Source organism: Boleophthalmus pectinirostris, unplaced genomic scaffold (assembly GCF_026225935.1).
Source record: "Boleophthalmus pectinirostris isolate CB_2022bp ecotype Guang Dong unplaced genomic scaffold, ASM2622593v1 HiC_scaffold_14, whole genome shotgun sequence".
NCBI lineage: Eukaryota > Metazoa > Chordata > Actinopteri > Gobiiformes > Gobiidae > Boleophthalmus > Boleophthalmus pectinirostris.
Window position 1 is genome coordinate 32,375,776 of NW_026571047.1, and position 26,500 is coordinate 32,402,275.

Consider the following 26,500-nt stretch of genomic DNA (forward strand, 5'->3'; position numbering starts at 1 on the left):
TTTTGTTCTGGTTTAGACCTTGTTTTGGACCTGGCTTACACCTGGTTTAGTCCTGGTTTTGTTCTGGTTTAGACCTTGTTTTAGACCTGGTTTTGGACTTGGTTTAATCCTGGTTTATTCCTGGTTTTGTCCTGGTTTTGACCTGGTTTTGACCTGGTTTGACCTGGTTTAGGACTTGGTTTAGGACTTGGTTTAGGACTTGGTTTAGGACTTGGTTTAGGACTTGGTTTAGGACTTGGTTTAGGACTTGGTTTAGGACTTGGTTTAGGACTTGGTTCCGTCCTGGTTTATTCCTGGTTTTGCTCTGGTTTAGTCCTTGTTTTGGACCTGGTTTAGTCCTTGTTTTGCACCTGGTTTAGTCCTGGTTTTGGACCTGGTTTAGTCCTGGTTTTGGACCTGGTTTAGGACCTGGTTTAGTCCTGGTTTTGGACCTGGTTTAGTCCTGGTTTTGGACCTGGTTTAGTCCTGGTTTTGGACCTGGTTTAAACCTTGTTTTAGACCTGGTTTAGACCTTGTTTTAGACCTGGTTTAGACCTGGTTTAGTCCTGATTTCGTTCTGGTTTAGATCTAGTTTTGGACACGGCTCGATGAGCTTCATTTGACTGGAGCTCAAACTCACTCAGTCCACTTCTTTAAACATTTTCTTTAAACATTTTCTTTACACATTTTGCTCAAACACACAGAGGCTCTTTAAGTCTTTACAGTGTGTTTATATCCTGCTTTATCTTTCGTTTCGATTGTTCTTGTCGGTTCAGTTCGAGGAAAATGAGAGTCGGCGGCTCAGCTTCTTTGTTCTTGTTGTTCTTAGAATCTCTCGTCATGTAAAACAGAAAACTTCCTTATGTAACTGGAGCCATATTACAAACTGCTTCAGATGAGACGGTGATAATATCTGTGAACATAAATTCCACCGCACGCTCGGGTTTGACTGTTACATAAGACACTGTGATGATCATGTGACTTTCTTACATTACACTTCTTATATTTTACAGAATGAGTTGTACGAATTTCAAATGATTTTCTCTGCAAGTTGTAGGAAATTTCCAGAATTTCCCCCATGTATTTGGGAGGAAAATTGCCTTGCAAAAGTTAAAACGTGTATTGTGTAACTTTTCTCATTGGAGAGTCCGTCAAATACTTTTATAGTCTTTTTTTTTTTTATTTTATTTTTTTTATAGCTTTGTCTGGAACAGCGGTCGGCAACCTGCAACTCTTTTATCTTTATTTAATTACATGTTTTTTTTTATTTTAGCTTGTTGGTTTTTACATGTAATTCTAAATTTGTACACAAGGGTAATCCTGTAAAATTCAAATAAAACGTTTTTACTATTTTTGTCGCTCCAAATTATTGAGCTTTTCGAGCCCTTGTAGGTAAATGATAGCCTGATTCATCAGCTGGTTTCACTTCGTAGAAACCATCTGACCTCGCAGCATTAGGATTCGTTCACTCAACGGTAGGTGGGTACTTTTTTTATTTAACCAATTGTTGCTGTTTGGTCATGACGTATCTAATGCGCCACTAATGGGGCTAACTGGTATATTAAGCTTTTCCCAAATCTCGTAGGAAGAAGGACAATAACGTCTTTCCCCTTGATAAAATTCACCAAACATTCTCTTTGTTCCGGCTTTAAATCCTCAATCTGGGGAAACATTGACAACACAGAATATATATCTCTTCGCTGATTGGTTGGTGCTCGAACTTGCACTTCCGTGGTTCTTGCAAACCGTCTAGTGTAAACTCTTTGATTCCTGACCCATAGAATAAGTTCACTGGAGAGAAATGAAATTGAGCTGAGGCACTAGGTGGCACCAGTCTGGACAGGTAAATGATGGATAAATCCAAGAAAAGAAAAGGTTCTGAAGAAAACAACGTAGAACATGGCCAGATTCATTTTCTATCATGGCTGAGACGCACGGTACAACACTCGATAAAATGATGCAAACAGCTTTGGATTTTTATTTCTTACAAGGAGGACTCATGTAGACGATGAGTAATAATGTGTTTAATGCAGCTTTGTGCACGTTTATTTACGTTTTACAGAAACAAAACTTAAAACCACATGGATCATTTGCATAAACTATAAGCTCGTTGATGTGGTTCAGCTTCTGTCGGACTCAAAGGACACGACTCAGTGGAATATGAGTGTTGTTTCTGTGACAGAGGGGTGTTCTGCTGATGGTGAGTCTGTTCTGTGTTTCTGTCGTGTTGGAGATGGTTCAAGTTAAACTTTTCAGAGATTAAACGTCTGCAGGTCGAACACACAGACACACGTTTATATGAATGGACAGATATTCTCTGTAGCATTTCACCGATGTCATAAACGCAACACACTATAGTCTTTTATACAGAGCATACACGTAAAAAATAAAGACGTTCCAAATGGCTCTTTGAGTATTTAAGTTTGCCAAACACTGGTCTGCAATGTGGAGACTCAACCAGACCGAGTTACAGGTTAGATCTGTGAAGAGGCGACACCGCTCACAGTCAGAATGTTGTTTTTCTTGGTATTTTTGAGCTTTATAAACCACCGGGAATTGACTAAATGTAAAGTAGAGCTGTTTAATGTCACACGGTGGAACATTGCAGGCAGAGCAATGACGTATCCATAGAAACAAGCAGGTTCGATACTCAATACTGACTCTGATCCCACTTTATTTAGACAGCAGAATATGATTTTCAATATTAAATCAAAGTACTTTCTTTTCTGCACTGCAAAAAACAAAATCTAGCCAAGTTAAGATGACTTGAATTAAGAAAGTTTTATCACAATTTGAGCAAATTTCACTTGACAAGTAAAATGATCTGCCAATGGAACAAGACTTTTTGTACTTAAAATATGAAAATACGTCATGCTGCACTCAAAAAAAGAAAAAACCTAAAATAAGAAACAAAATCTAAGGTTGCTTGGTGCATTAAGGCGCATTAAGTGAAACAAAAGGACGACACTTGCGACTGATCTTTAGTCCAGGCGTCCACGATCCATCGACAGATCGTGGTGTAATTCGCCCGGCGTTTCCTCTCTGTCTTGGTGAATGTGGATTATGAATGTGAATGTGGGTGGATCATTTAAGTTTGTCTTTTTATTTTCTACAAGGACGACTGAAATATACATTGAGTAATTATGTGTTTAAAGCAGCTTTACGCACATTTGTTTACGTTTTACAGACACAAATCTTAAAACGAGGGGTGGGCGATATCTCGGTATTTTAAATATATCGAGATATTTTTTAAACCCAATATGGATTCTTAATGTTAAATGTGGCAGAAGCACTTTGTTCCTACATGAACTGCCTACCTGTTTGCACTTCAATAAAAAAGACCACGTGGAATTTGACATATTTGTTTTTGCAGTAGTTTTTTGGGGGGGGCTATTTTTCCTGTACAGATATCGAGATATATATCGTATATCGAGATATAGCAAAATATATCGAGATATATTTTTTGCTCCATATCGCCCAGCCCTACTTAAAACCACAGGGCTCATTGCATAAACTATAAGCTCTGAAAAAACCAGCTCGCTCCTGGTGGCTGATGCGGTTCAGCTTCTGTCGGACTCTGTGAGGCTCCTGACTAAAGCAGCCGTAATGCTCCGATAATTCATCAAGTGGTGCGTCTTCGTAGTTTACCGAAGTCGCACTAAAACATTTTGACAGATTTTTGAGCGCCGTGTACCACAGAAAATCGGTTCGAGGTCAGTAAACACAACCAGAATTAATACATAAGGCGCACTGCTGATTTTTGAGGAAATTAAAGGATTTTAAGTGCACCTTATAGTCTGAAAAATACGGTACTCAAACATGAATGAAACAAAACACAACTCCAGGTCTGTTTTTGATGAGGTAACAACATTATAACACGACTAAACGCTCACAAGAGTCAGTTTTGCGTAATATAGGACCTTTGACACAAGTACAGGCCCTTCAAGAGTACTACAGTTACTACAGTTACTACAGTTACTACAGTTACTACAATTAGTACAATTACAGGTTTGGCGCTGGAGTCCCACCCACCTTCATGGTCTGGTAGAACTGGTCCGGGGAGGTGAGTATGTGTATGTGTGTGCCTGGTACTCTGAAGGCGGGCACGTGCTGGGACATCCACGTGAAGTGCGGACAGGGGCCCTCGCTGGAGCCCTGGGCCCCGGCCGAGCCCTGGGACCGGGGCGCGCGGCGGGGGGCGGGGTCGGCCTCGGCCAGGAGCGGGGCCAGGAGCAGCACGGAGGACCTGCGGGCGACACCGGGAGAACACCGTCAACCAGGGGCAAACATCTCAAATGACACGGTGCAGACGCTAACTGGAGGCACTGGTCCGTCTGAGGCTTTGTTACACTCTAATCTGAGTTTATTTCAACATAAAAATAAAATATAAAGAAATGATTTAGATGGAGTTACAACACGTGAGGTGCACTGTGTAACTTTTCTGGCTTGTTTCCATGGAGATATTATTGCATCGCGTGAAAGGTTTCACAGTGTGGCATTAAACTCATCTATCTTGTATTTATTCAGATCGAGGTGGTTTTTTGGTCCTGCTTTTTGGTCCTGGTTTAGTCCTGGTTTAGTCCTGGGTTTAGTCCTGGGTTTTAGTCCTGGGTTTAGTCCTGGGTTTAGTCCTGGGTTTAGTCCTGGGTTTAGTCCAGCTTTTTGGTTTTGGTTCAGTCCTGGTCCAGTCTTGGTTTAGTCCTGGTTTAGTCCTGATTTAGTCCTGATTTAGTCCTGATTTAGTCCTGATTTAGTCCTGGTTTAGTCCTGGTTTAGTCCTGGGTTTCAGTCCTGGGTTTAGTCCTGGGTTTAGTCCTGGGTTTCAGTCCTGTTTTAGTCCTGCTTTTTGGTCCTGGGTTAAGTCTTGGTTTAGTCTTGGGTTTAGTCCTGCTTTTTGGTCCTGCTTTTTTGGTCCTGGGTTTAGTCCTGGTTTAGTCCAGCTTTTTTTTGGTTTTGGTTCAGTCCTGGTCCAGTCTTGGTTTAGTCCTGCTTTCATCCTGCTTTAGTCCTGGTTTAGTCCTGATTTCGTCCTAGTTTCAGTCCTGGTTTAGTCTTGGGTTTAGTCTTGGGTTTAGTCTTGGGTTTAGTCTTGGGTTTAGTCTTGGGTTTAGTCTTGGGTTTAGTCCTGGGTTTCAGTCCTGTTTTAGTCCTGCTTTTTGGTCCTGGGTTAAGTCTTGGTTTAGTCTTGGGTTTAGTCTTGGGTTTAGTCTTGGGTTTAGTCTTGGGTTTAGTCTTGGGTTTAGTCTTGGGTTTAGTCTTGGGTTTAGTCTTGGGTTTCAGTCCTGTTTTAGTCCTGCTTTTTGGTCCTGGGTTAAGTCTTGGTTTAGTCTTGGGTTTAGTCTTGGGTTTAGTCCTGGGTTTAGTCCTGCTTTTTGGTCCTGGGTTAAGTCTTGGGTTTAGTCCTGGGTTTAGTCCAGCTTTTTGGTTTTGGTTCAGTCCTGGTCCAGTCTTGGTTTAGTCCTGCTTTCATCCTGCTTTAGTCCTGATTTAGTCCTGATTTCGTCCTAGTTTCAGTCCTGGTTTAGTCTTGGGTTTAGTCTTGGGTTTAGTCCTGGGTTTAGTTCTGGTTTAGTCCTGGGTTTTAGTCCTGGGTTTAGTCCTGGGTTGAGTCCTGGTTGAGTCCTAGTTGAGTCTAGGTTTAGTCTTAGGTTTAGTCTTAGGTTTAGTCTTAGGTTTAGTCTTAGGTTTAGTCTTAGGTTTAGTCTTAGGTTTAGTCTTAGGTTTCAGTCCTGTTTTAGTCCTGCTTTTTGGTCCTGGGTTAAGTCTTGGTTTAGTCTTGGGTTTAGTCCTGCTTTTTTGGTCCTGGGTTTAGTCTTGGGTTTAGTCCTGCTTTTTGGTCCTGGTTAAGTCTTGGGTTTAGTCTTGGTTTAGTCCTGGTTTAGTCCTGGGTTTAGTCCTGGTTTAGTCCTAGTTTTGTCCTGCTTTCATCCTGCTTTAGTCCTGGTTTAGTCCTGGTTTAGTCCTGGTTTAGTCCTGGTTTAGTCCTACTTTAGAACACACCAGACAAAGAGTCTCAAGCGCCACAATATCACGGTTGCACCTTTTACATAAATATTGATCAGATATTTTCATTTTACTTCCCCGTTCCTCTCGTCTGTTTCACGTTTTTAATAATTCACAAAAAGTCTCCGTCAGTAACGCGACAAATCCGCTTTTATTTGATCTTGTCCGACTTTAAAAACACCTAATACCACAGAACGAGTCGGGCGAGACGCTTTTTAAAACGAACAATGCTCTTTTTACCGTTCGTTCATTCAGTCGGTGGATATTCAGGATTTACCGGCAGAGACAAAAAAAACAAAACAAACGAGTCACGATGATTTTCACTTTTCTGCAGTTACGGCGTTTCACCAGCAGGGGGACGAGTCAAGATCGAGACGAGATTATAGATTTGTTGAGTTTATGATTCATTTCTCTGGAATTACAGAAACTAAAACATCCACATGGCACAAAAACTGGCACAAAGTTCAGCGTCGTCTGTGTCAGGAAAAAAAAAAAAAAAGTTATATTATTTTTTGACTGTCGCGTCAGAAAGTGGAGCCGTAATGAGAGACTTTAAAGGTGCACTGTGGAACTTTTCGAGGAGGTGGTCCATCATCATAATAATAACAGCTCCTGCGCAAACTAAACTAAATTTAGCCTGGTTTAGTCCTAGTTTAGGGTTTAACTTTAGTCCTGGTTTAGTCCTGGTTGGGTCCCAGTTGAGTCCTGGTTGAGTCCTGCTTTTTGGTCCTGGTTTAGTGCTAGTTTGTCCCAGGTTTTAGCCCTGCTTTAACCCTGTTTAGTCCTGGTTTAGGGTTTAAGTTTAGTGCTGGTTTGGCCCCAATTTAGTTCTGCTTTTTGGTCTTAGTTTAGTCCTGGCTTTAGTCCTGGTTTAGCCCTAGTTTATGGTTTATCTTTAGTCTTGTTTAACCCTGGTTTAGCCCTGGTTTAGCCCTGGGTTTAGCCCTGGTTTAGTCCTGGGTTTAATCATGATTTAGGGTTTATCTTTAGTCCTGGGTTTAGTCCTAGTTTGGTCCTATTTGGTCCTGGTTTAGGCCTGGTTTATGGTTTATCTTTAGTCTTGTTTAACCCTGGTTTAGTCCTGGTTTAGTCCTAGGTTTAGCCCTGGTTTAGTCCTAGTTTGGTCCTATTTGGTCCTGGTTTAGTCCTGGTTTATGGTTTATCTTTAGTCTTGTTTAACCCTGGTTTAGTCCTGGGTTTAGTCCTAGTTTGGTCCTGTTTAGCCCTGGTTTATTCCTGGTTTAGCCCTAGTTTGGTCCTGGTTTAGTCCTGGTTTATGGTTTATCTTTAGTCTTGTTTAACCCTGGTTTAGTCCTGGGTTTAGTCCTGGTTTAGTTAAGCTTTTCGGTTCAGGTTTAGTCCTTGTTTTTGGTCCTGGTTTAGTCCTGGTTTAGGTTAGGTTTAGTCCTGCTATAAGGTTTAAATTTAGACCTGGTTTAGTCCTGGTTTAGTCCTGCTGTTGGTCCTGGTTTAGTGTTTATCTTTAGTCCTGGCTTTTGGTCCTCATTTAGTCCTAGTTTGGTCCTGGTTTTAGTCATGATTTATGGTTTAGCTTCAGTTGTGGATTTAGTCCTTGTTTTTAGTCCTGGTTTAGTCCTGGGTTTAGTCCTGGGTCTGCCACAAGCTTGTTTCCATGGAGATATTATCACTTTACCTCAAAGCTTCCAGAGTGTGGCTTTAAACTCATCTAAGCTACAGTTATTCACTTACTACATCTGTTTTACTGTCAGTGAGCTCGCCTCTCCACAGATCTGACCTGTAGCTTTGACCTGGACGCACCGCAGGCTCGTCTCCACGGAAACAGATTAATTTAAAGCCATACTGTGCAACATTCTGACCCCAGTAACAGTAAGAATGCAGGTTTTTTCAGTTTATTTTTCACAATAAAACACGTCTAAATGGACAAAAGCGATTACGTTAATGCCCTACTGTGGAATTTTCCGAGCGGAGTAATCGGAGATGAGCAGGTGGAGTACTTTTGTCGTATCGTAACGGGAGACGGTGTTAAAAAAAATAAATAAATAAATAAAACAGGTCTGATGTCGGATCTCAAAGGGGTTTTCCAGTTTTTATTGATGAGTCAGGTTGGACATGTGACCTGCAAACTGAGCCAGGTTTTTGTGAATGAGCGTGGAAAGAAAGAACAGAAAGAATACATTTCCCACGATGCACCGCTCCACAGGCCTAGATTCAGATTTGTCTTTGTCACAAAAGGTACAAAAGGAAAAGTACAGAGAGGGCGGAGTCAAACGAGGAGGTCAGTGGGTCAGGTCCGTCACCGCACACTCAACTGTGATCATAATATAGACCTGGTTTAGACCTGGTTTAGACCTGGTTTAGACCTGGTTTAGACCTGGTTTAGACCTGGTTTAGACCTGGTTTAGACCTGGTTTAGACCTGGTTTAGACCTGGTTTAGACCTGGTTTAGACCTGGTTTAGACCTGGTTTAGACCTGGTTTAGACCTGGTTTAGACCTGGTTTAGACCTGGTTTAGTCCTGGTTTAGTCCTGGTTTAGACCTGGTTTAGACCTGGTTTAGGGTTTATGTTTAGTCCTGTTTAGTCCTGGTTTAGGCCTGGTTTAGACCTGGTTTAGACCTGGTTTAGACCTGGTTTATGGTTTATCTTTAGTTCCGGGTTTAGCCCTGGTTTAGTCCTAGTTTAGTCCCATTTTAGTCCTGCTTTCTGGTATAACTTTAGTCCTGGTTTAGCCCTGGTTTAGGGTTTATCTTTACACCTGGTCTTTGGTCCTGGTCTTTGGTTCTGGTCTTTGGTCCTGGTTTATGGTCCTGGTTTATGGATTAACTTTAGTCCTGGGTTCAGTCCAGGTTTAGTCCAGGTTTAGTCCAGGTTTAGTCCAGGTTTAGTCCAGGTTTAGCCCGGGTTTAGTCCAGGTTTAGCCCAGGTTTAGTCCAGGTTTAGCCCGGGTTTAGCCCGGGTTTAGCCCGGGTTTAGTCCAGGTTTAGCCCGGGTTTAGCCCGGGTTTAGTCCGGGTTTAGTCCGGGTTTAGCCCGAGTTTAGCCCGAGTTTAGCCCGGGTTTAGTCCAGGTTTAGTCCAGGTTTAGTCCAGGTTTAGTCCAGGTTTAGTCTTAATCTGGTTCTGGTTTTAGTTATGATTTACCGTTTATCTTTATTCGTGGTTTAGTCCTTGTTTTTGATCCTGGCTTTTAGTCCTGGTTTAATCCTGGTTTAATCCTGGTTTAGTCCAGGTTTAGTCCAGGTTTAGTCCAGGTTTAGTCCAGGTTTAGTCCAGGTTTAGCCCAGGTTTAGCCCAGGTTTAGCCCAGGTTTAGTCTTAATCTGGTTCTGGTTTTAGTTATGATTTATCGTTTATCTTTAGTAGTGGTTTAGTCCTTGTTTTTGATCCTGGCTTTTAGTCCTGGTTTAGTCCTGGTTTAATCCTGGTTTAGTCCTGGTTTAGTCCTGGTTTAGTCCTGGTTTAGTCCTGGTTTAGCCCTGGTTCTTCCACAAGTTTGTTTCCATCTTGATATTATCACTTTCCTTAAAAAGTTTCAGAGTGCAGCTTTAAACTTTAAACTCATCTACACTTCGTTTATTCAATTACAGATGTTTTTCCGCTCAAAAATATTATAAACACAAACATTTAAACCAACACTTTTAATTAAAATATCTGTTAATTATTGCAAGATTTAATGTTATAATGTGGAACATGAAAACTCACCACCAGAAAAGTTACGTAATGTACCTTTAACTAATAAAAATGTATTTGTTTTCAACTTGTAGTCGACTAAAGAACTAAATTAAACTCATGATTTGTCCCATATCAATTCTTAAATTGTAAATAAAATAATTAATCAACTAACGTAGATTTTCATCGATCAACATCAACCGATTAATCGAAGAAAACAACTAAAAGATACAGAGCGACTTTCTTCAACAACCAAAGACACCACTGAACTTCTGCGTAATAAAAAAAAAAAAGCCCAAATATGCACCAAACTGACTTTTCTTGGACAAAAACATGAAGAAAAACAGAAGAGTCGCTGCTCGAGGCCTCGGTCCAAAACCACAGCCCTGAATCGAAAACAAACCAGCGGGAAATCCCTGTTTGTCCCACTTCACACACTTCACACACACTTTATGTGTCTGGACTCAGTCGAGCATCACAGAAACAAGTCCTGGCTTAGTCCTGGTTTAGTCCTGGTTGAGTCCTGGTTTTTGGTCCTGGTTTAGTCCTGGTATAGCCCTGGTTTAGTCCTGGTTTAGCCCTGGTTGAGTCCTGGTTTAGCCCTGGTTTAGTCCTGGTTTAGCCCTGGTTTAGCCCTGGGTTTTGGTCCTGGTTTAGCCCTGGTTTAGTCCTGGTTTAGTCCTGGTTTTTGGTCCTGGTTTAGTCCTGGTTTAGTCCCTGGTTTAGTCCTGGTTTAGTCCCTGGTTTAGTCCCTGGTTTAGTCCTGGTTTAGTCCCTGGTTTAGTCCTGGTTTAGTCCTGGTTTTGGTCCTGGTTTAGTCCTGGTTTAGCCTGGTTTCCTGGTTTTTAGTCCTGGTTTAGTCCTGGTTTAGTCCTGGTTTAGCCCCTGGTTTTTGGTCCTGGTTTAGTCCCTGGTTTTAGTCCTGGTTTAGTTGGTTTAGTCCTGGTTTAGTCCTGGTTTTGGTCCTGTTTAGTCTGGTTTAGTTCTTTTTAGTCTGGTTTAGTCCCTGGTTTAGTCCTGGTTTAGTCCTTGGTTTTAGCCCTGGTTTTGTGGTCCTTGGTTTAGTCCTGGTTTAGTCCTGGTTTAGTCCTGGTTTAGTCCTGGTTTTCCTGTGTTTTCTGGTTTAGTCCTGGTTTTTGGTCCGGTTTAGTCCTGGTTTAGTCCTTTGTTTAGTCCTGGTTTTTGGTGGGTCTTGGTTTAGTCCTGGTTTTGGTCCTGGTTGTCCTAGTTTAGTCCTTTTAGTCCTTGGTTTAGTCCTGGTTTAGTCCTGGTTTAGTCCTGGTTTAGTCCTGGTTTAGTCCTGTTTTAGTCCTGGTTTAGTCCTGGTTTAGTCCTTGTTTTAGTCCTGGTTTAGTCCTGTGTTTTAGTCCTGGTTTAGTCCTTGGTTTAGTCCTTGTTTAGTCCTTAGTTTAGTCCTGGTTTAGTCCTGGTTTAGTCTGGTTTATCCTGGTTTTTTCCTGGTTCCTGGTTTTTGGTCTTGGTTTAGTCCTGGTTTAGTTGGTCTGGTTTATCCTGGTTTAGTCCTGTTTAGTTTAGGTCCGGTTTAGTCCTGGTTTAGCCTGGTTTGGTTTAGTCCTGGTTTTAGTTTTTAGGGTTTTTCCTGGTTTAGTCCTTGGTTTAGTCCTGGTTTAGTCCTGGTTGAGTCCTGGTTGAGTCCTGGTTTAGTCCTGGTTTAGTCCTGGTTTAGTCCTGGTTTAGTCCTGGTTTAGGTTATCCTTGGTTTAGGTCCTGGTTTAGTCCTGGTTGTCCCTGGTTAGTCTGGTTTAGTCTGGTTTAGTCCTGGTTTAGTCCTGGTTAGTCCTGGTTTAGTCCTGGTTTATGGACCGGCTCTAGTCCATTAGCTGTCGTAGGTGAGTTTGATGTTGGTGTTTGCTGAACATGTGCACAAACATCCACATAAACAACTTTTTTATTAAAGAAAAAAATATATATATTTTGACTATTTTGGCACAAATTATGTGATAATTTTCAGATTTTTAATAATCGTAACGACCTATAAACTTGGCCGCGGTGCTTTTTGGGCAGATGTTCTCTGGGGCTGGTGACAGGAGTCATGTTCAGTCGGTGAGTTTGGACCATGTGTGAGGCAGACGTGGTCCAGACATTGAAAGGTGCTAAAAAAAACAAAATACAAATGAACCTGTTCCACAAATTCTTCACTAATTGTTTGTTGTAATATATTATGAAGTTTTTCTGGGGGGATTCGGGTGGACTTGGTGAGATTTGGGTGGGCGTCACTGGCGTTTAAGTCCAGTCAAAGTTGAAGACCGGGGATGGGGACTGGCCTGCACTGACCCAAATGTGGACCGGCCCATCGGGTAGTGCCAGTCCCAGGTTTGTGATGATTTGCTATTATGTTTAAGCATATTCCAGTTTAGGAAGGCTAAAAAAATATATATATGGTGACGGCCACCACTAGATGGCGCTCCAGACACGTGTCGCCCTAGACGAGCGTTTTATCTGCCCACATGAGGCGCCGGGCCTGGGTTTATCTTGAGTCCTGGTTTAGTCCTAGTTTTGAAACACTAGTGGGTTTTGTTTTGGTCATAACTTGTGTAACATGTGGTGAAAAATACTTGATTACAGACGGGAAGTGTGATTCTGCTTTAGTCCTACTTCATTGGTTTAGTCCTGGTTTAGTCCTGTTTTAGTCCTGTTTTTTAGTCACTGTTTAGTTAGTAGTCCTTAGTTTTCCTAGTTTAGAAACAGTCTAGTTTGGGTTTTGTTTTGGTCATAAACGTGTGTAACATGTGGTGTACAAGTCTTTATTGCAGACGGGAAGTGTGATTCTGCTTTAGTCCTTCTTTAGTCCTTAGTTTAGTCCTGGTTTAGTCCTGAGTTACCCTGGTTTAGTCTTGAAAACTTGATTCTGTTTAGTCCTTAGTTTAGTCCTTAGTTTAGTCCTTAGTTTAGTCCTGGTTTAGTCCTGGTTTAGTCCTGGTTTAGTCCTGGTTTAGTCCTAGTTTTTGGTCCTGGTTTAGAAACACTCATCTGGGTTTTGTTTTGGTCATTAGTCCAACATGGGTGTAAGTACTTTATCACAGACGGGAAGTGTGATTCTGCTTTAGTCCTTCTTTAGTCCTTAGTTTAGTCCTGGTTTAGTCCTGGTTGTTAGTCCTGGTTTAGTTTAGTCCTGTTTAGTTTAGTCCTTGGTTTAGTCTTTGGTCCTTGGTTTAGTCCTTTTTAGCCTGGTTTAGTCCTTTTCCTGGTTTAGTCCTGGTTTAGTCCTTAGTCCTGGTTTAGTCCCCTTTAGTTTAGTTTTAGTCCTGGTTTAGTCCTTGGTTTAGTCCTTGTTTGTCCTGCCTGGTTTAGTCCTTGGTTTAGTCCTTGGTTTAGTCCCCTGGTTTAGTCCTGGTTTAGTCCTGGTTTAGTCCTGGTTTAGTCCCTGGTTTAGTCCTTGGTTTTAGTCCTTGTTTAGTCCTGGTTTAGTCCTTGGTTTAGTCCTTGGTTTAGTCCCTGGTTTAGTCCTTGGTTTAGTCCCGGTTTAGTCCTGGTTTGTTTAGTCCTTGGTTTAGTCCTTTAGTCCTGGTTTAGTCCTGGTTTAGTCCTTGGTTTAGTCCTGGTTTAGTCCTGGTTTAGTCCTGGTTTAGTCCTGGTTTAGTCCTGGTTTAGTCCTTGGTTTAGTCCTGGTTTAGTCCTGGTTTAGTCCTGGTTTAGTCCTGTTTGTGTAACACTCGTCTGGGTTTTGTTTTGGTCGTAAACAGTGGTGTAAAATCCTTTATTACGGGCGGGAACAGTGCGTGTGGTAAACAGGGCAGGGCAATAACATTAGAGTTATGGTTTAGTTTGCGACGAACAATAAAAGTATAAAGTTATATTGTCCTTCCATTATGATAAAAAGATCGAGGGCTGATCATACTTTTATTTATTGTCTCTGCTCACAAAACCTCAGACAGAACATGCCTCCGGTTAGCGTGTTTTATTTACGGTAAGACCTATTAACGGCACAACTGGTTCTGGAGGCGCGTGTTTCCTCGGCGTGGTTTTGGTATGTCCTCGTGGCCTTTCACTTTAATCATGTGAGGCTCTTTAAACGATCTTCCTCATTATTTGACGTAATTGGATTTACCAGAAACACACAGAGGCCCCTGTTCAAAACACAGCGTCCTTGTTCCTTGTAGCACGTCACGCGCCAAAACAAATAACGCAAATATGTGAACATGTTTTACAACGTGTAGCATCAATCACATTTTTACGATGAAGTGTAAGGGTCAGATAAAAAAAAAATAAAAAATGCTGGCGCTACGAGAATAAAGTCGTAACGTTTTGACATTAAAGTCCTAATATTATGAGAATAAAGTTATAATATTACGAGAATGAAAGTCGTAATAAAATCAAATTATGAATCAAAGTGAATATTAAAATGCGTTAAATCAAAGAAAGTGAAAAATGCGGCAGAAGAAGAACCTTGTTTTTCAATATAAAACCAAAAATAAGGAAACGAAAAAACAACAATTTTCTTCATTATTTGCGCCTCCGGACTGAACCAGGACTGAACCAGGACTAAACCAGGACTGACCAGGACCACCAGGACTAAACCAGGACTAAACCAGGACTGAACCAGGACTGAACCAGGACTAAACCAGGACTGAACCAGGACTAAACCAGGACTAAACCAGGACTGAACCAGGACTAAACCAGACTGACCAGGACTGAACCAGGACTAAACCAGGACTAAACCAGGACTGAACCAGGACTGAACCAGGACTAAACCAGGACTGAACCAGGTCCGGGACCAGACCGGGACTGAGACCAGGACTTAGACCGGGACCAGACAAGGACTGAGTCCAGGACCAAGACTGAGACCGGGATCAGATTAGAACTGAGACCTGGATTGAGACCAGGACCGAGACCAGGACCAAACCGTGATACCGGGACCAGATCGGGACTGAGATCGGGACCAGACCAGGACTGAAAACGGTTTAGTCCTGGTTTAGTCCTGGTTCAGTCCTGGTTCAGTCCGGAGGCACATTTTTTATTTTTTTATCTGACCCTGATACTCCGTTGCAGATTCTCATTTAACCATGGAGGAAATATTTTTTTAAAAAGTTCCATAGTGTGGCTTTAAACTTATCCATCTTGCATTTATTTATTCAATTACACGTCAAAAATGCATTCAAAAATATGCATTGTTATTTACATTTACAGGGTTTGCTTCTCCACAGATCTGAGCTGTAACCTGATCTTGCCTGGTTGTCTGTACAGGGGTAGACTAGAAGTTAGTTTAATGCCATACTGTGGAACATTTCCGTAAAGTAATAACTCCACGAAGGCAAGCATGTGACATATAACACCAGAGAAGTGACTGCACCTTCAAATTTCATATAAAAACTTGATAAAATGTATTTTTCTAGTCATACGCAAAACATTTCGTAACAAAATCTGAACAAAATTTGCCGCTGCTGCATCTGAATCAAAATCAGCTGCTGCAACTTCGGACTTCCTTCCTTGTTTTTACCGTTCACGTGACGACGGGACGTTGTGACACCATCCGATCACGTGACGAGAGTTTCAGGCGGTTTTGTCGTTTCTGTGTGGACAGGGAACGCTTTGATCGCGGACACAGAAACGACGTGTGTGGACTAGGGCTGGGTATCATTCAGAATTTGCCGATACGATACATAGGCCACGATACGATACATATCTCGATACGGTGAGCTTACGATTTGATATAATTCAATACGTTACATTTCAAATCAGTTCGATACGGTCCAATAAAAAATAATGTCTAAATCATGGCTGTGATACTAAAAGTCTTTGTTAAACCACTTCTTGGGCAAAGTTCATATGAAACACAAACATTTTAATCATCAAAACTGTGAAAATGTCAAATGTGTCGCATAAACAAGTTTCCTTCCTCTAAACAATTAACAAAACTGTAGCTGTAACAAAATAATTTCGTAAAATATACCAAAAAAAGACTCTTGGTGATATATCGATACAGCAGCCCACGATATCGATACTGTATCATCACAATAAACGATACGATATATCGATATTTCAATATTTCTGCACACCCCTAGTGTGGACGCAGATCGTTTCCGATACGGTGATACGGTGATACGGTGATACGGTGATACGGGGGGTCTTAAAACCAGGGGGGCAGGACCTTCTCTGTGGTCGGCTCTAAGCTCTGGAACGCTCTGGAACGCTCTGGAACGCTCTGGAACGCTCTGGAACGCTCTGGAATGCTCTGGAATGCTCTGGAACGCCCACCTCCCTACAGACCCAACAACAAATCTGAACAAAATTTGACTCTAAATATGTTTACCTCATATCCTCTTATCAAACAGACCTGGAGTTGTGTTTTGGTTCATTCACACATGTAAGTATGTAAGTACTTAATCCTTTATTTATACAGCAGCTTTCACAGATAAAACAAATCACAAAGTGCTTTACAGTTCAATAGAATCGAATATCCAGTGTTGGGGAGTAACAGATTACATGTACCGCAGATACCTAATCAGAGTACAAATGATGAGTAACTGTATTCAGTTACAGTTACTGTTTCAGTGAGTGGTAATTGGATTACAGTTACTTAGTTGAAATAAATGGATTATACTGCGGTATTTTTCCTGTTTTCACATTTTGGGCTAAACCAGGACTAAACCAGGTCTAAACCAGGTCTAAACCATGACTAAACCATGACTAAACCAGGTCTAAACCAGGACTAAACTAAACCAGGTCTAAACCAGGTAAACCAGGTAAACCAGGTCTAAACCAGGTCTAAACCAGGACTAAACCAGGTAAACCATGACTAAACCAGGTCTAAACCAGGACTAAAACCAGGTCTAAACCAGGACTAAACCAGGACTAAACCAGGACTAAACCAGGACTAAACCAGGACTAAACCAGGACTAAACCAGGTCTAAACCAGGAAACCAGGACTAAACCAGGTCTAAACCAGGTCTAAACCAGGTCTAAACCAGGACTAAACCAGGTCTAAACCAGGTCTAAACCAGGTCTAAACCAGGCCTAAACCAGGTCTAAACCAGGACTAAACCAGGACTAAACCAGGTCTAAACCAGGACTAAACCAGGACTAAAACCAGGTCTAAACCAGGTCTAAACCAGGACTAAACCAGGAAACCAGGACTAAACCAGGTCTAAACCAGGACTAAACCAGGACTAAACCAGGACTAAACCAGGTCTAAAACAGGACTAAAACAGGATTTAACAGGACTAAACCAGGCCGTGCGGATCGTGTCTCCTCGTCTTCTATCAATACTATTTTTAATTTGGTTGAGTAAAAAGTTTGGGCTTTTTATTTTCTTTTAGCAGACAAAACTTCTTATGTGAAGATTTCCGAGTCTTTGCTTCTCTACAGCAAATCAAGTAATCCAAAGTATTCAGATTACATTACTCACTTTAAGTAATTTAATGGATTACGTTACAAACTACATTTTGGGGTATGTAATCTGTAATCTGTAGGGGATTACATTTTAAAAGTCACCTTCCCAACACTGAGAATAGAATAGAACAGAAAGTCTTTATTGTCATTATATACGGTCTAATGATGCAGAGCTGCTCCTTCAAAGTGCACACAAATTAAGAGATCTCAGTGCAAACTTTGAGTTTTTAAAAAAAAAGCTGTCCCTAAGTCTAAGTCAGGAGTGTCAAACTCAAATTCCCAGAGGTCAAAATTAAAAAGCTGGGACTAAGTCGTGGGCCAAACTAAATATTTATTGAATGTTAAACCTTTTTCTCATTAAAATAAATGTTTAATAATAGTTTTGCTTAAACACTGAATCCAAAACAACCATAATTATGGGTGTAACAATAACCGAAATATTGTGTATGGTCAAAGTTCTCACAATAATATCACAATATATCGAATTACAAGTCTCTTAATGAAGTGGTGCAGCAATAGCAAAAAAAACACAGAGGGAACTACATAGACCATGATCCTTTGCTCCATTTCAGTGCAAACGACAAGAGGAAATAACAGTTCTAACACTTTTAAGTCTTAGTTCTTTGGATTAAGTCTTGTCAAGGTATTTTAAGAGGAAAAAGGAGCAGTTTTGTTAGTCTCCACAAAATATCACAAATAAATATCGTACCGTGAGATGTACATTGTGAAAATATCGTACAGAAAGATTTGGATACTGTTACATTCGTAATCGTGAGCCTCCCCATCATATCGTGAGCTTTCCTACGATATCGCAATAAATATCGTACCATGGGGTTCATACCATGAGACTTGGATATCGTCACACCCCGAACCATAATATAAAAGAATAACAACATTTTAAATCAATAATGTCTCTATAGTCCACCTGTAGCCGCGAGCAGCTCTAATACATGTTTGATATGATCTCGCAGGCCAAACATAATTATATTGGGGCCAAATTTTGAGTTTGGCTACGTTCAGACTGCAGGGCTTAACGCTCAATTCCGATTTTTTTTGGTGAAATCCGATGTTTTTTCGAGGTCGTTCACATTTCCAATTAAATGTGACTTGTATGTGACTCCAGTGTGAACAGTAAAGGTCCAAAAGTGTCCCACATGTGACACTGGAGACACGACGACGTCAACCGCAGCGAGCGTCTCTGTGTTTACAGAAGTTGTCCAAACATGGACGCAGCATCGAGCACCTGGAGATTTTAAAGTTCCTCTCGTACCGGAGCCAGAACATGAACAACTTACTTGTTTTAAGGAGGAGATTGAGAAGGAGAAGGACGAGGTTTTTGGTCGTGGTGTTTTGTGGGGCAGCGGCAGCGACGTCCGTTGAAAGGAACGTGTGGATGTGGAGACGGAGCCAAGAGTGGTGAGTGGTGATGTGCTTCGTGCTTGTGTTCGTTAACAATTTTCGCCTACTTCAGCGCAGAATAATGACGTTTGTGTCTTGTTGATAACGTGTAGGTGGATGAATGCGCTTTGACTGTTCAGACTGAAGTCGCATGTCAAAAGATCAGATATGTATCGGTTTCAGGAGCACATATCCAAGTGTCCTGGGTCACATGTGAAAAAATCAGATCTGTGTCGTTCAGACTGTCATTAAAAGATCAGATACAGGAACATAGGGACCAAAAAATCAGATTTGGGTCACTTCAGGCTGCAGTCTGAACGCAGCCTTAGTGTTTTGGTGGTGAATTACTTCGCGGTGCACAGACCTACATCAGAGTATCAGTGTTTTCAGGCGTCCACACGGTGCCGGATCAGATCTGTACGAACATGAATTCATGGGAGCTGGAAGCACCAGATCGTTCCGTCTCTGTAGTCGTTTTCAGTCGGATTAATGTGAACGAACACTGCATCCACAACGAAAACGACTCAAATACGAACTAGTGTGGACGGGGCCTGAGTTTTGATCCTTCTTCCAAGCGCACCCACTACCTGCTCCCACTGACTGGAACACCTGCAGCAAACAGCCACATTTTTTTGTTTTCTCTGCTCGATATATATCGATATCTCAATATTTTTTGCACAGCCCTTGTTTACAGGTCAGATCAGCCTATAACACGACTTAAATCTCACAAGAGTCAGTTTTGTGTAATGTGGGATCTTTAAAAACACAAAGGTCATGAGATCAAGATCAGCCGCTGTGGTTTCGTGCTCACGCCTGTTTCGTGGAATCTCTTGGCCTTGTTTTGGTTTTGGAACAGACCTTCAGTCATTTGCCGTTTAAAACTTCCTGTTACATTTATAGACGTGCGCGACCTGCCAAAGAAAACAGAAACTGAATAGTATGCACTAACGATTTGCTGTTAACATCAATTAAGACACAATAAAAAGTTTCATTATCAGCAGCGCATCGCATGTTAACCTGGTTTATTGGTGATTGATTTAAATCGTTTCCAATTAAAACCAGTTTGAACCCGTTTTTTTTAAGGCTAGGCAAAAATGACAACGCACGAAATGAACTAAATACTTCCGTCATGTCACTGGGGCATGTCACTCTGCACGTCACGTTTATCAATTAATCTGGATTGGCTCCGAGTTGCCATGGCGATGCATTTATTTCTGATAAAAACATTTCTGCTGATCAAAATTCTGTGTCAGGATAATCTGGGGAACTGATGAGATTCGATACGATACTGGATAAACGGCTCTCGACATGGCAGTAGACGGAAAGGGGACAAAAGGGTCTGTTGTCCCGGGGCCCCAAGGTTTTAGGGGCCCAGAATTGGAGCCTCTTCTTATTAATTAATATTAAAGGGGGGCCCATGTGAGTCTTCTTGCCCCAGGCCCCCAAATTTCTGTCAACGGGCCTGGCTCATGATTACATTTATGTGTCAAACGATCTCCAGACTCGTATAATCGAGTTGAAACAAGCTTAAAGTTTATTTTGGGATGTTTTAATATAAATAAGTATATTTACCGTATTTTCCGGGCTATTGGGCACACTCTTAAGCCTCCAACCCCATCAAAAAACGACCGCGCGCCACAATCCAGAGCGCCCCATACACGAACCCACTCAGGTGTCCCAGCACGACTTCAGTAAACTGGGCCTGATCAAGCAGAAGTAAACAGCAAGGCCAAAAATTCAAGTTAATGCATCTGATATAAAAATGTATTGAACAGATACATATGTACTCTAGTTTATGAAACTGTTGACCTTTTTTCTGTACCATTTTTGGTTCTAAAGTTCCATACGTTTTAAACAGACCATGTATGAAACATGGAACAAAAATTATTTCCCAAATTTCAAAGACCTGAAAATCATGTAAATAAATGGATGTATTTCATCATATCTTGTGTTATTCCATCTTTGAACTGTTGATGAAGGGACATGATTTTTTTTTTTTTTAATGCATTTAAAATGATAAAAATGTTCTTGGAAGGACTGACATATTTTATAGAAATTTCCTTTCATTTTGAAGTAATATTAAAGTATTCAGAAGAAAAAAAGCAACAAATGATGTAAAATCCTGCACCTTCTACTTGTTTGCACAATTTTCCCTCCGTTACTTTTCCCTCCGTTACCATGACCTTTCTTAATAAAAAATCTCATTAGTCAAAAAGTAAGAGGTTTTTCAACCTAATCTTGTACCATATGGTAGAAAACTATATGAAGCAAATATTCAAACCAGTTTGTTAAGGATATGTAAGTGAGAACCAAGAGTTATCACTGTTTGGATTTACTGCCCAAAAAGTGCTGCATATTTCATTCCCTCCGTTACCAACATGAGTTTTTTAATTTTTTGTCAACAACTTGAAAGAATATCACAGGTTTAACTTGACCCTGTTGGAGTGTAACTCTTTCCTACATTCTAATACTTTACTTATTTCAATAGTTCCTCTAGTTTCTGAATAAGAGACATTTGAATGTAAAAAATCTGACCCTGTTTCCCTCCGTTACCACTTGACTTGGACCCAACTACAAAGCCGCACCGCCCACAGAACACACAAACACACACGGAGCAGACAGGCGACCGCACAGACAAACACACCCACAGACACACTCATCACTCCACGCCGACGAGGAACAGAACGAAGGAATGAACCGAAAAAGCGAGTGCAATGTGCCGCTTCTAGACACGACTGAACAACTGAGTCACTGCGAACACGCCGACAATCCAGACACACCCTCCCTACACGCCACAACTGAACAAAGCCCAGAGTCACCGTGAACGAACAAACAAACAAAACCACTCACCCATCACACTGTTGGGTTTCATTTAATGTCCCACACGGTTTATTTGTGAAAAAAGTAAAAAAAATAGACCATTTAATGACTTTTGCCTTTAGAAGATTAAATTAAACCATGAAGCGTAACCAAGAGGTTTAAACAGTCTGTGGAACGGAACCAAAAGATTCAGATCTGTCTTAGACCTGGTTTAGTCCTGGTTTAGGCCTGGTTTAGTCCTGGTTTAGTCCTGGTTTAGTCCTGGTTTAGACCTGATTTAGACCTGGATTAGTCCTAGTTTAGAACCTGGTTTAGACCTGGTTTAGTCCTGGTTTAGTCCTGGTTTAGTCCTGGTTTAGTCCTGGTTTAGTCCTGGTTTAGACCTGGTTTAGACCTGGTTTAGACCTGATTTAGACCTGGATTAGTCCTAGTTTAGAACCTGGTTTAGACCTGGTTTAGACCTGGTTTACACCTGGTTTAGACCTGGTTTAGACCTGGTTTAGTCCCTGGTTTAGACCTGGTTTAGACCTGGTTTAGGCCTGTTTTAGACCTGATTTAGACCCGGATTAGTCCTAGTTTAGACCTGGTTTAGACCTGGTTTTGACCTGGTTTACACCTGGTTTAGTCCTGGTTTAGACCTGGTTTAGTCCTGGTTTAGTCCTGGTTTAGACCTGATTTAGTCCCGTTTATATAAAAATTATCCCAAAATAAAAGTTGTTCATCTTTAAATCGCTTCAACTCGATTATATGAGTTTGGAAATCGTTTCACACACAAATCGAAATCACGATCAAAATTCGATTAATCGCACAGACTTATTTAGAAGATTAATGTGTGGAATCCCTCAAACGTCCAAGTAGAATCCACGGCAAAAGACAAAAATGGACAAAAGTTTCGCAGCTGCTTCTTCAGTTCTGGGACTGCGAAACGTTTTCGACCTACATAAACGTTTGTCCAGTTGATAAATTGAACTTCTCTTTTGCTTTTAGGAGATTACATTAAACCATGAAGCGTAACCAAGAGGAAACCTGAAGTCGGCCTGTCACAATAACACATGAACACTTAAGCATGATGTATGACCACACAGAAATATGATAAATGAAAATACTGAAACCACTTTGTCCCACTGACAACAAAAATAAACGCGATTAATCCCGGCGAAGCACGTTTTAAATACACCGTCAAAATAAAAGGCTTAAGACGCAACAAACGGCAGAATGAACCAACAGCTACTTCAAAGCTCCATTGTGTAAATTTTCCGGTGGAGCGTCCGTCAAACGCTTTTCTCCACGGAAATTTTATCGCTTTGTCTGGAATGTTTCACAGTACGGCATTAAACCTTTCTATCGTCATGGAAACCTAGAAAACAGAATGTTGTCAGAGTGTTGTTTTTCTTGGTATTTTTGAGCTATAAAATAACTTTTAATCGAATAAATGTAAAGTAGAGCAGTTTAAAGTCAGAGCAATGTAGAGCAATGACATATCCAACAAAAAGTTACAGAGTTTACCTTTAAAAGTTACTCAAAAGTTACATCTTCAACCAACTACAGCGCAAATCTGATCGTATCACAACAAAATAACAACAAAAATCTCCTCATTATTGCAAATAAAATGTACACACAATCCATTTTAAGCTCCTTATACCTTTCTTGTTGTTTTTTTTTGTTAAGACAACGCAGTCGGAGATGTGTTGCCATGGAGACCTACAAAACAAACAGTCAGAATGTCGTATGTTTTTTCTAGGTATTTTTGAGCTATAAAACCACCTGTAATTAAAAGTTTAGTTAAAAGTTACGCAAAAGTTCAGCCTTCTACGCTCAAATTTCATCACATCACAACAAAATAACAAAAAAACTCCCCATTATTGCAAATAAAATGTACACACAATACATTTTAAGCCCCAAAACATATACATTTCTTGTTTTTTTAGATATTCTTTACTAAATTATTTTGTGTAAGTAATTTCGCACAGACTTAGTGGACTTGGTTAGGTCTGGGTATCGTTAAGAAGTTGCCGATATGATACATACCTCGATACATAGGCCACGATACGATACATGTCGCGATAAAATGAGCTTTTGATTTGATACGGTTCAGTAAAAATAAAGGCTAAATCATGGCTGTGATACTAAAAGTCAGACAGTCAGAATGTCGTTTTTCTATGTGTTTTTGAGCAATAAAACCGCTTGTAATCGAATAAATGTAGAGCTGTTTAAAGTCACACTGCGGAACATTCCAGGCAGAGCAATGACATATCCAACAAAAAGTTACAGAGTGCACCTTTAAAAGTTACTCAAAAGTGACTTCTTCAACCATCTACAGTGCAATTTTTGAGCAATAAAACCACTTGTAATTGAATAAAGTGTTCCACAGTGTGTTTAATGTCACACTGTGGAACATTCCAGACAGAGCAATGACGTATCCATAGAAACAAGCAGGTGACAGACCCCCAACCAAAAAGTTACAGAGTGTACCTTTAAAAGTTACTTCTTCAACCATCTACAGCGCAAATCTGATCGTATCACAACAAAAATAACAACAACAAAAATCCATATTATTGCAAATAAAATGTACACACAATACATTTTAAGCCCCAAAATTTACAAATTTTTTTTTTTTTTTTTTTAAGACAATGCAGTCGTAGATGTGTTGCCATGGAGACTTACAAAACAGACAGTCGGAATGTTGTATGTTTCTAGGCATTTTTGAGCTATAAAACCACCTATATTTAAAAGTTTAGTTTAAAAATTATGCAAAAGTTCAGCTTTCTACCCTCAAATCTAATCAAATCACAACAAAATAACAAAAAAGTCTCCGCACTATTGCAAATAAAATGTACACGCAATACATTTTTACCCCCAAAACCTTTACATTTCTTGTTTTTTAAGCAGATTTTACTAAATTATTTTGTGTAAGAGCTGCAGTTGTGTTGACATTTTCACTGTTTTGAGTAAAATCTGTGTTTTTCGTATTAACTTCGCACAGACTTAGTGGACTTAGTTAGGTCTGGGTATCATTAAGAAGTTGCCGATACGATACATAACTATCGATACACATCGCGATAAAACGAGCTTTCGATTTGATACGGTTCAATAAAAATAAAGGCTAAATCATGGCTGTGATACTAAAAGTCAGACAGTCAGAATGTCGTTTTTCTATGTGTTTTTGAGCAATAAAACCACTTGTAATCGAATAAATGTAAAGTAGAGCTGTTTAAAGTCACACTGCGGAACATTCCAGGCAGAGCAATGACATATCCAACAAAAAGTTACAGAGTGCACCTTTAAAAGTTACTCAAAAGTTACTTCTTCCACCATCTACAGTGCATTTTTTGAGCAATAAAACCACTTGTAATTGAATAAAGGTAAAGTAAAGCTGTTTAATGTCACACTGTGGAACATTCCAGGCAGAGCAATGACATATCGAAGCAGGTGACGGACCCCCAACCAAAAAGTTACAGAGTGCACCTTTAAAAAATACGCAAAACTTCAGCCATCTACGCTAAAATCTGATCATATCACAACAAAATAACAAAAAAATCACCCCATTATTGCAAATAAAATGTACACACAATATATTTTAAGCCCCAAAACTTATAAATTTCTTGTTTTGTTTTTTTTAAGACAACGCAGTCGGAGATGTATTTACCTTTCTGACATGTTTGCCGTCTTCAGAACTCTCCCTGGTCTTGGTCTTGGTGGTGACATGTCTTATATATATCAGCTGGTGTTAGTTCCAGTGGGCGTGGCCAAGCTGATGGACCAATCAGCTCGCTCACACTGACCCCGCCCCCCCCGTCACCCCGGTGGTCTCTGATTGGCCACGCCCCCTGCCTGTCTGTCTGTCTCAGGTGTGTGAGAGGAGGAACGCACCATCGTCTCGGTTAACGTTGTCCTCGCGCTGTTTTCTGATTTAAAGGCGCATTGTTTAACTTTTCTGGTGAAGGGTCCGTCCAATGTTTTTCTTCATGAGTGAGGGAAATGGCAAGCGTGAAAACGGTCTCTTCGTGGACCGACGACGAGGTTCAGTTGTTACTTAGCGTAACACTGGATTTTAAGACGAGCATGGCGGCTCAGAGTGACGACTGACTCGATTCTGTGTCTGTAACCCTTCCCTATCCACGCAGCTTTGAGCATATTTGTTTACGTTTTACAGAAATAAAATTTAAAACCACATGGCTCATTTGCATAAACTAAACACTTTAAAAAACAGCTCTGTCGGACTAAAGGACACAATTCAGTGGAATATGAGTGTTCGTTTCTGTGACAGAGGGGTGTTCTGCTGATGGTGAGTCTGTTCTGTGTTTCTGTCGTGTTGGAGATGGTTCATGTGAAACTTTTCAGAGATTAAACATCTGCAGGTCGTACACACAGACACACGTTTATATGAATGGACAGATATTCTAGCCACTTAGTCTACGTTCAGACTGCAGGGCTTAACGCTCAATTTAGATTTTTTTTGTGAAATCTGATGTTTTTGCGAGGTCGTTCACATTTCCAATTAAATGTGACTTGTATGTGACTCCAGTGTGAACATTAAACGGCCCGAAAGTGTCCCGCATGTGACACTGGAGACACGACGACGTCAACCGCAGCGAGCGTCTCTGTGTTTACAGAAGTTGTCCAAACATGGACGCAGCATCGAGCACCTGGAGATTTTAAAGTTCCTCTCGTACCGGAGCCAGAACATGAACAACTTACTTGTTTTAAGGAGGAGATTGAGAAGGAGAAGGACGAGGTTTTTTGACTGTGGTGTTTTGTGGGACAGCGGCAGCGACGTCCGTTTAAAGGAACGTGTGGATGTGGAGACGGAGCCAAGAGTGGTGAGTGGTGATGTGCTTCACTTCAGTGTCATGGAGTTCATTAACAATTTTCACCTACTTCAGTGCAGAATAGTGACGTTTGTGGCTTGTTGATAACGTGTAGGTGGATGAATGCACTTTGACCGTTCAGACTGAAGTCGCATGTCAAAAGATCAGATATGTATCAGTTTTAGGACCACATTTCGAAGTGGCCTGGGTTGCATTTGAAAAAATCATTAAAGTCATTAAAAGATCAGATACAGGTCACATAGAGGCCAAAAAATCGGATTTGGGTCACTTCAGGCTGCAGTCTGAACGCAGCCTTAGTGTTTTGGCGGTGAATTACTTTGTGGTGCACAGACCTACATCAGAGTATCAGCGTTTTCAGGTGTCCACACAGTGCCAAATCAGATCTGTACGAACATGAATTCATGGGAGCTGGAAGCACCAGATCGTTCTGTCTCTGGAGCCATTTTTATTCGGATTAGTGTGAACAAACACAACT

General features: G+C 40.9%; 1 protein-coding gene across 2 annotated transcripts in view; it reads right to left on the minus strand.

The window, feature by feature from the left end:
* The window catches only part of LOC110168320 (CDP-diacylglycerol--glycerol-3-phosphate 3-phosphatidyltransferase, mitochondrial), an 82,593-nt gene that overhangs the window by 51,445 nt on the left and 4,648 nt on the right, over positions 1-26,500 (minus strand). For both annotated transcript variants that reach the window (XR_008631763.1, XM_055150434.1), the window contains exon 2: positions 4,012-4,225. Coding sequence is in view for 1 of the 2 variants with exons in the window: in XM_055150434.1 (XP_055006409.1) it covers positions 4,012-4,225 (214 nt within the window). In the remaining variant the exon portion in view is untranslated. The remainder of the gene's footprint in view (positions 1-4,011; positions 4,226-26,500) is intronic.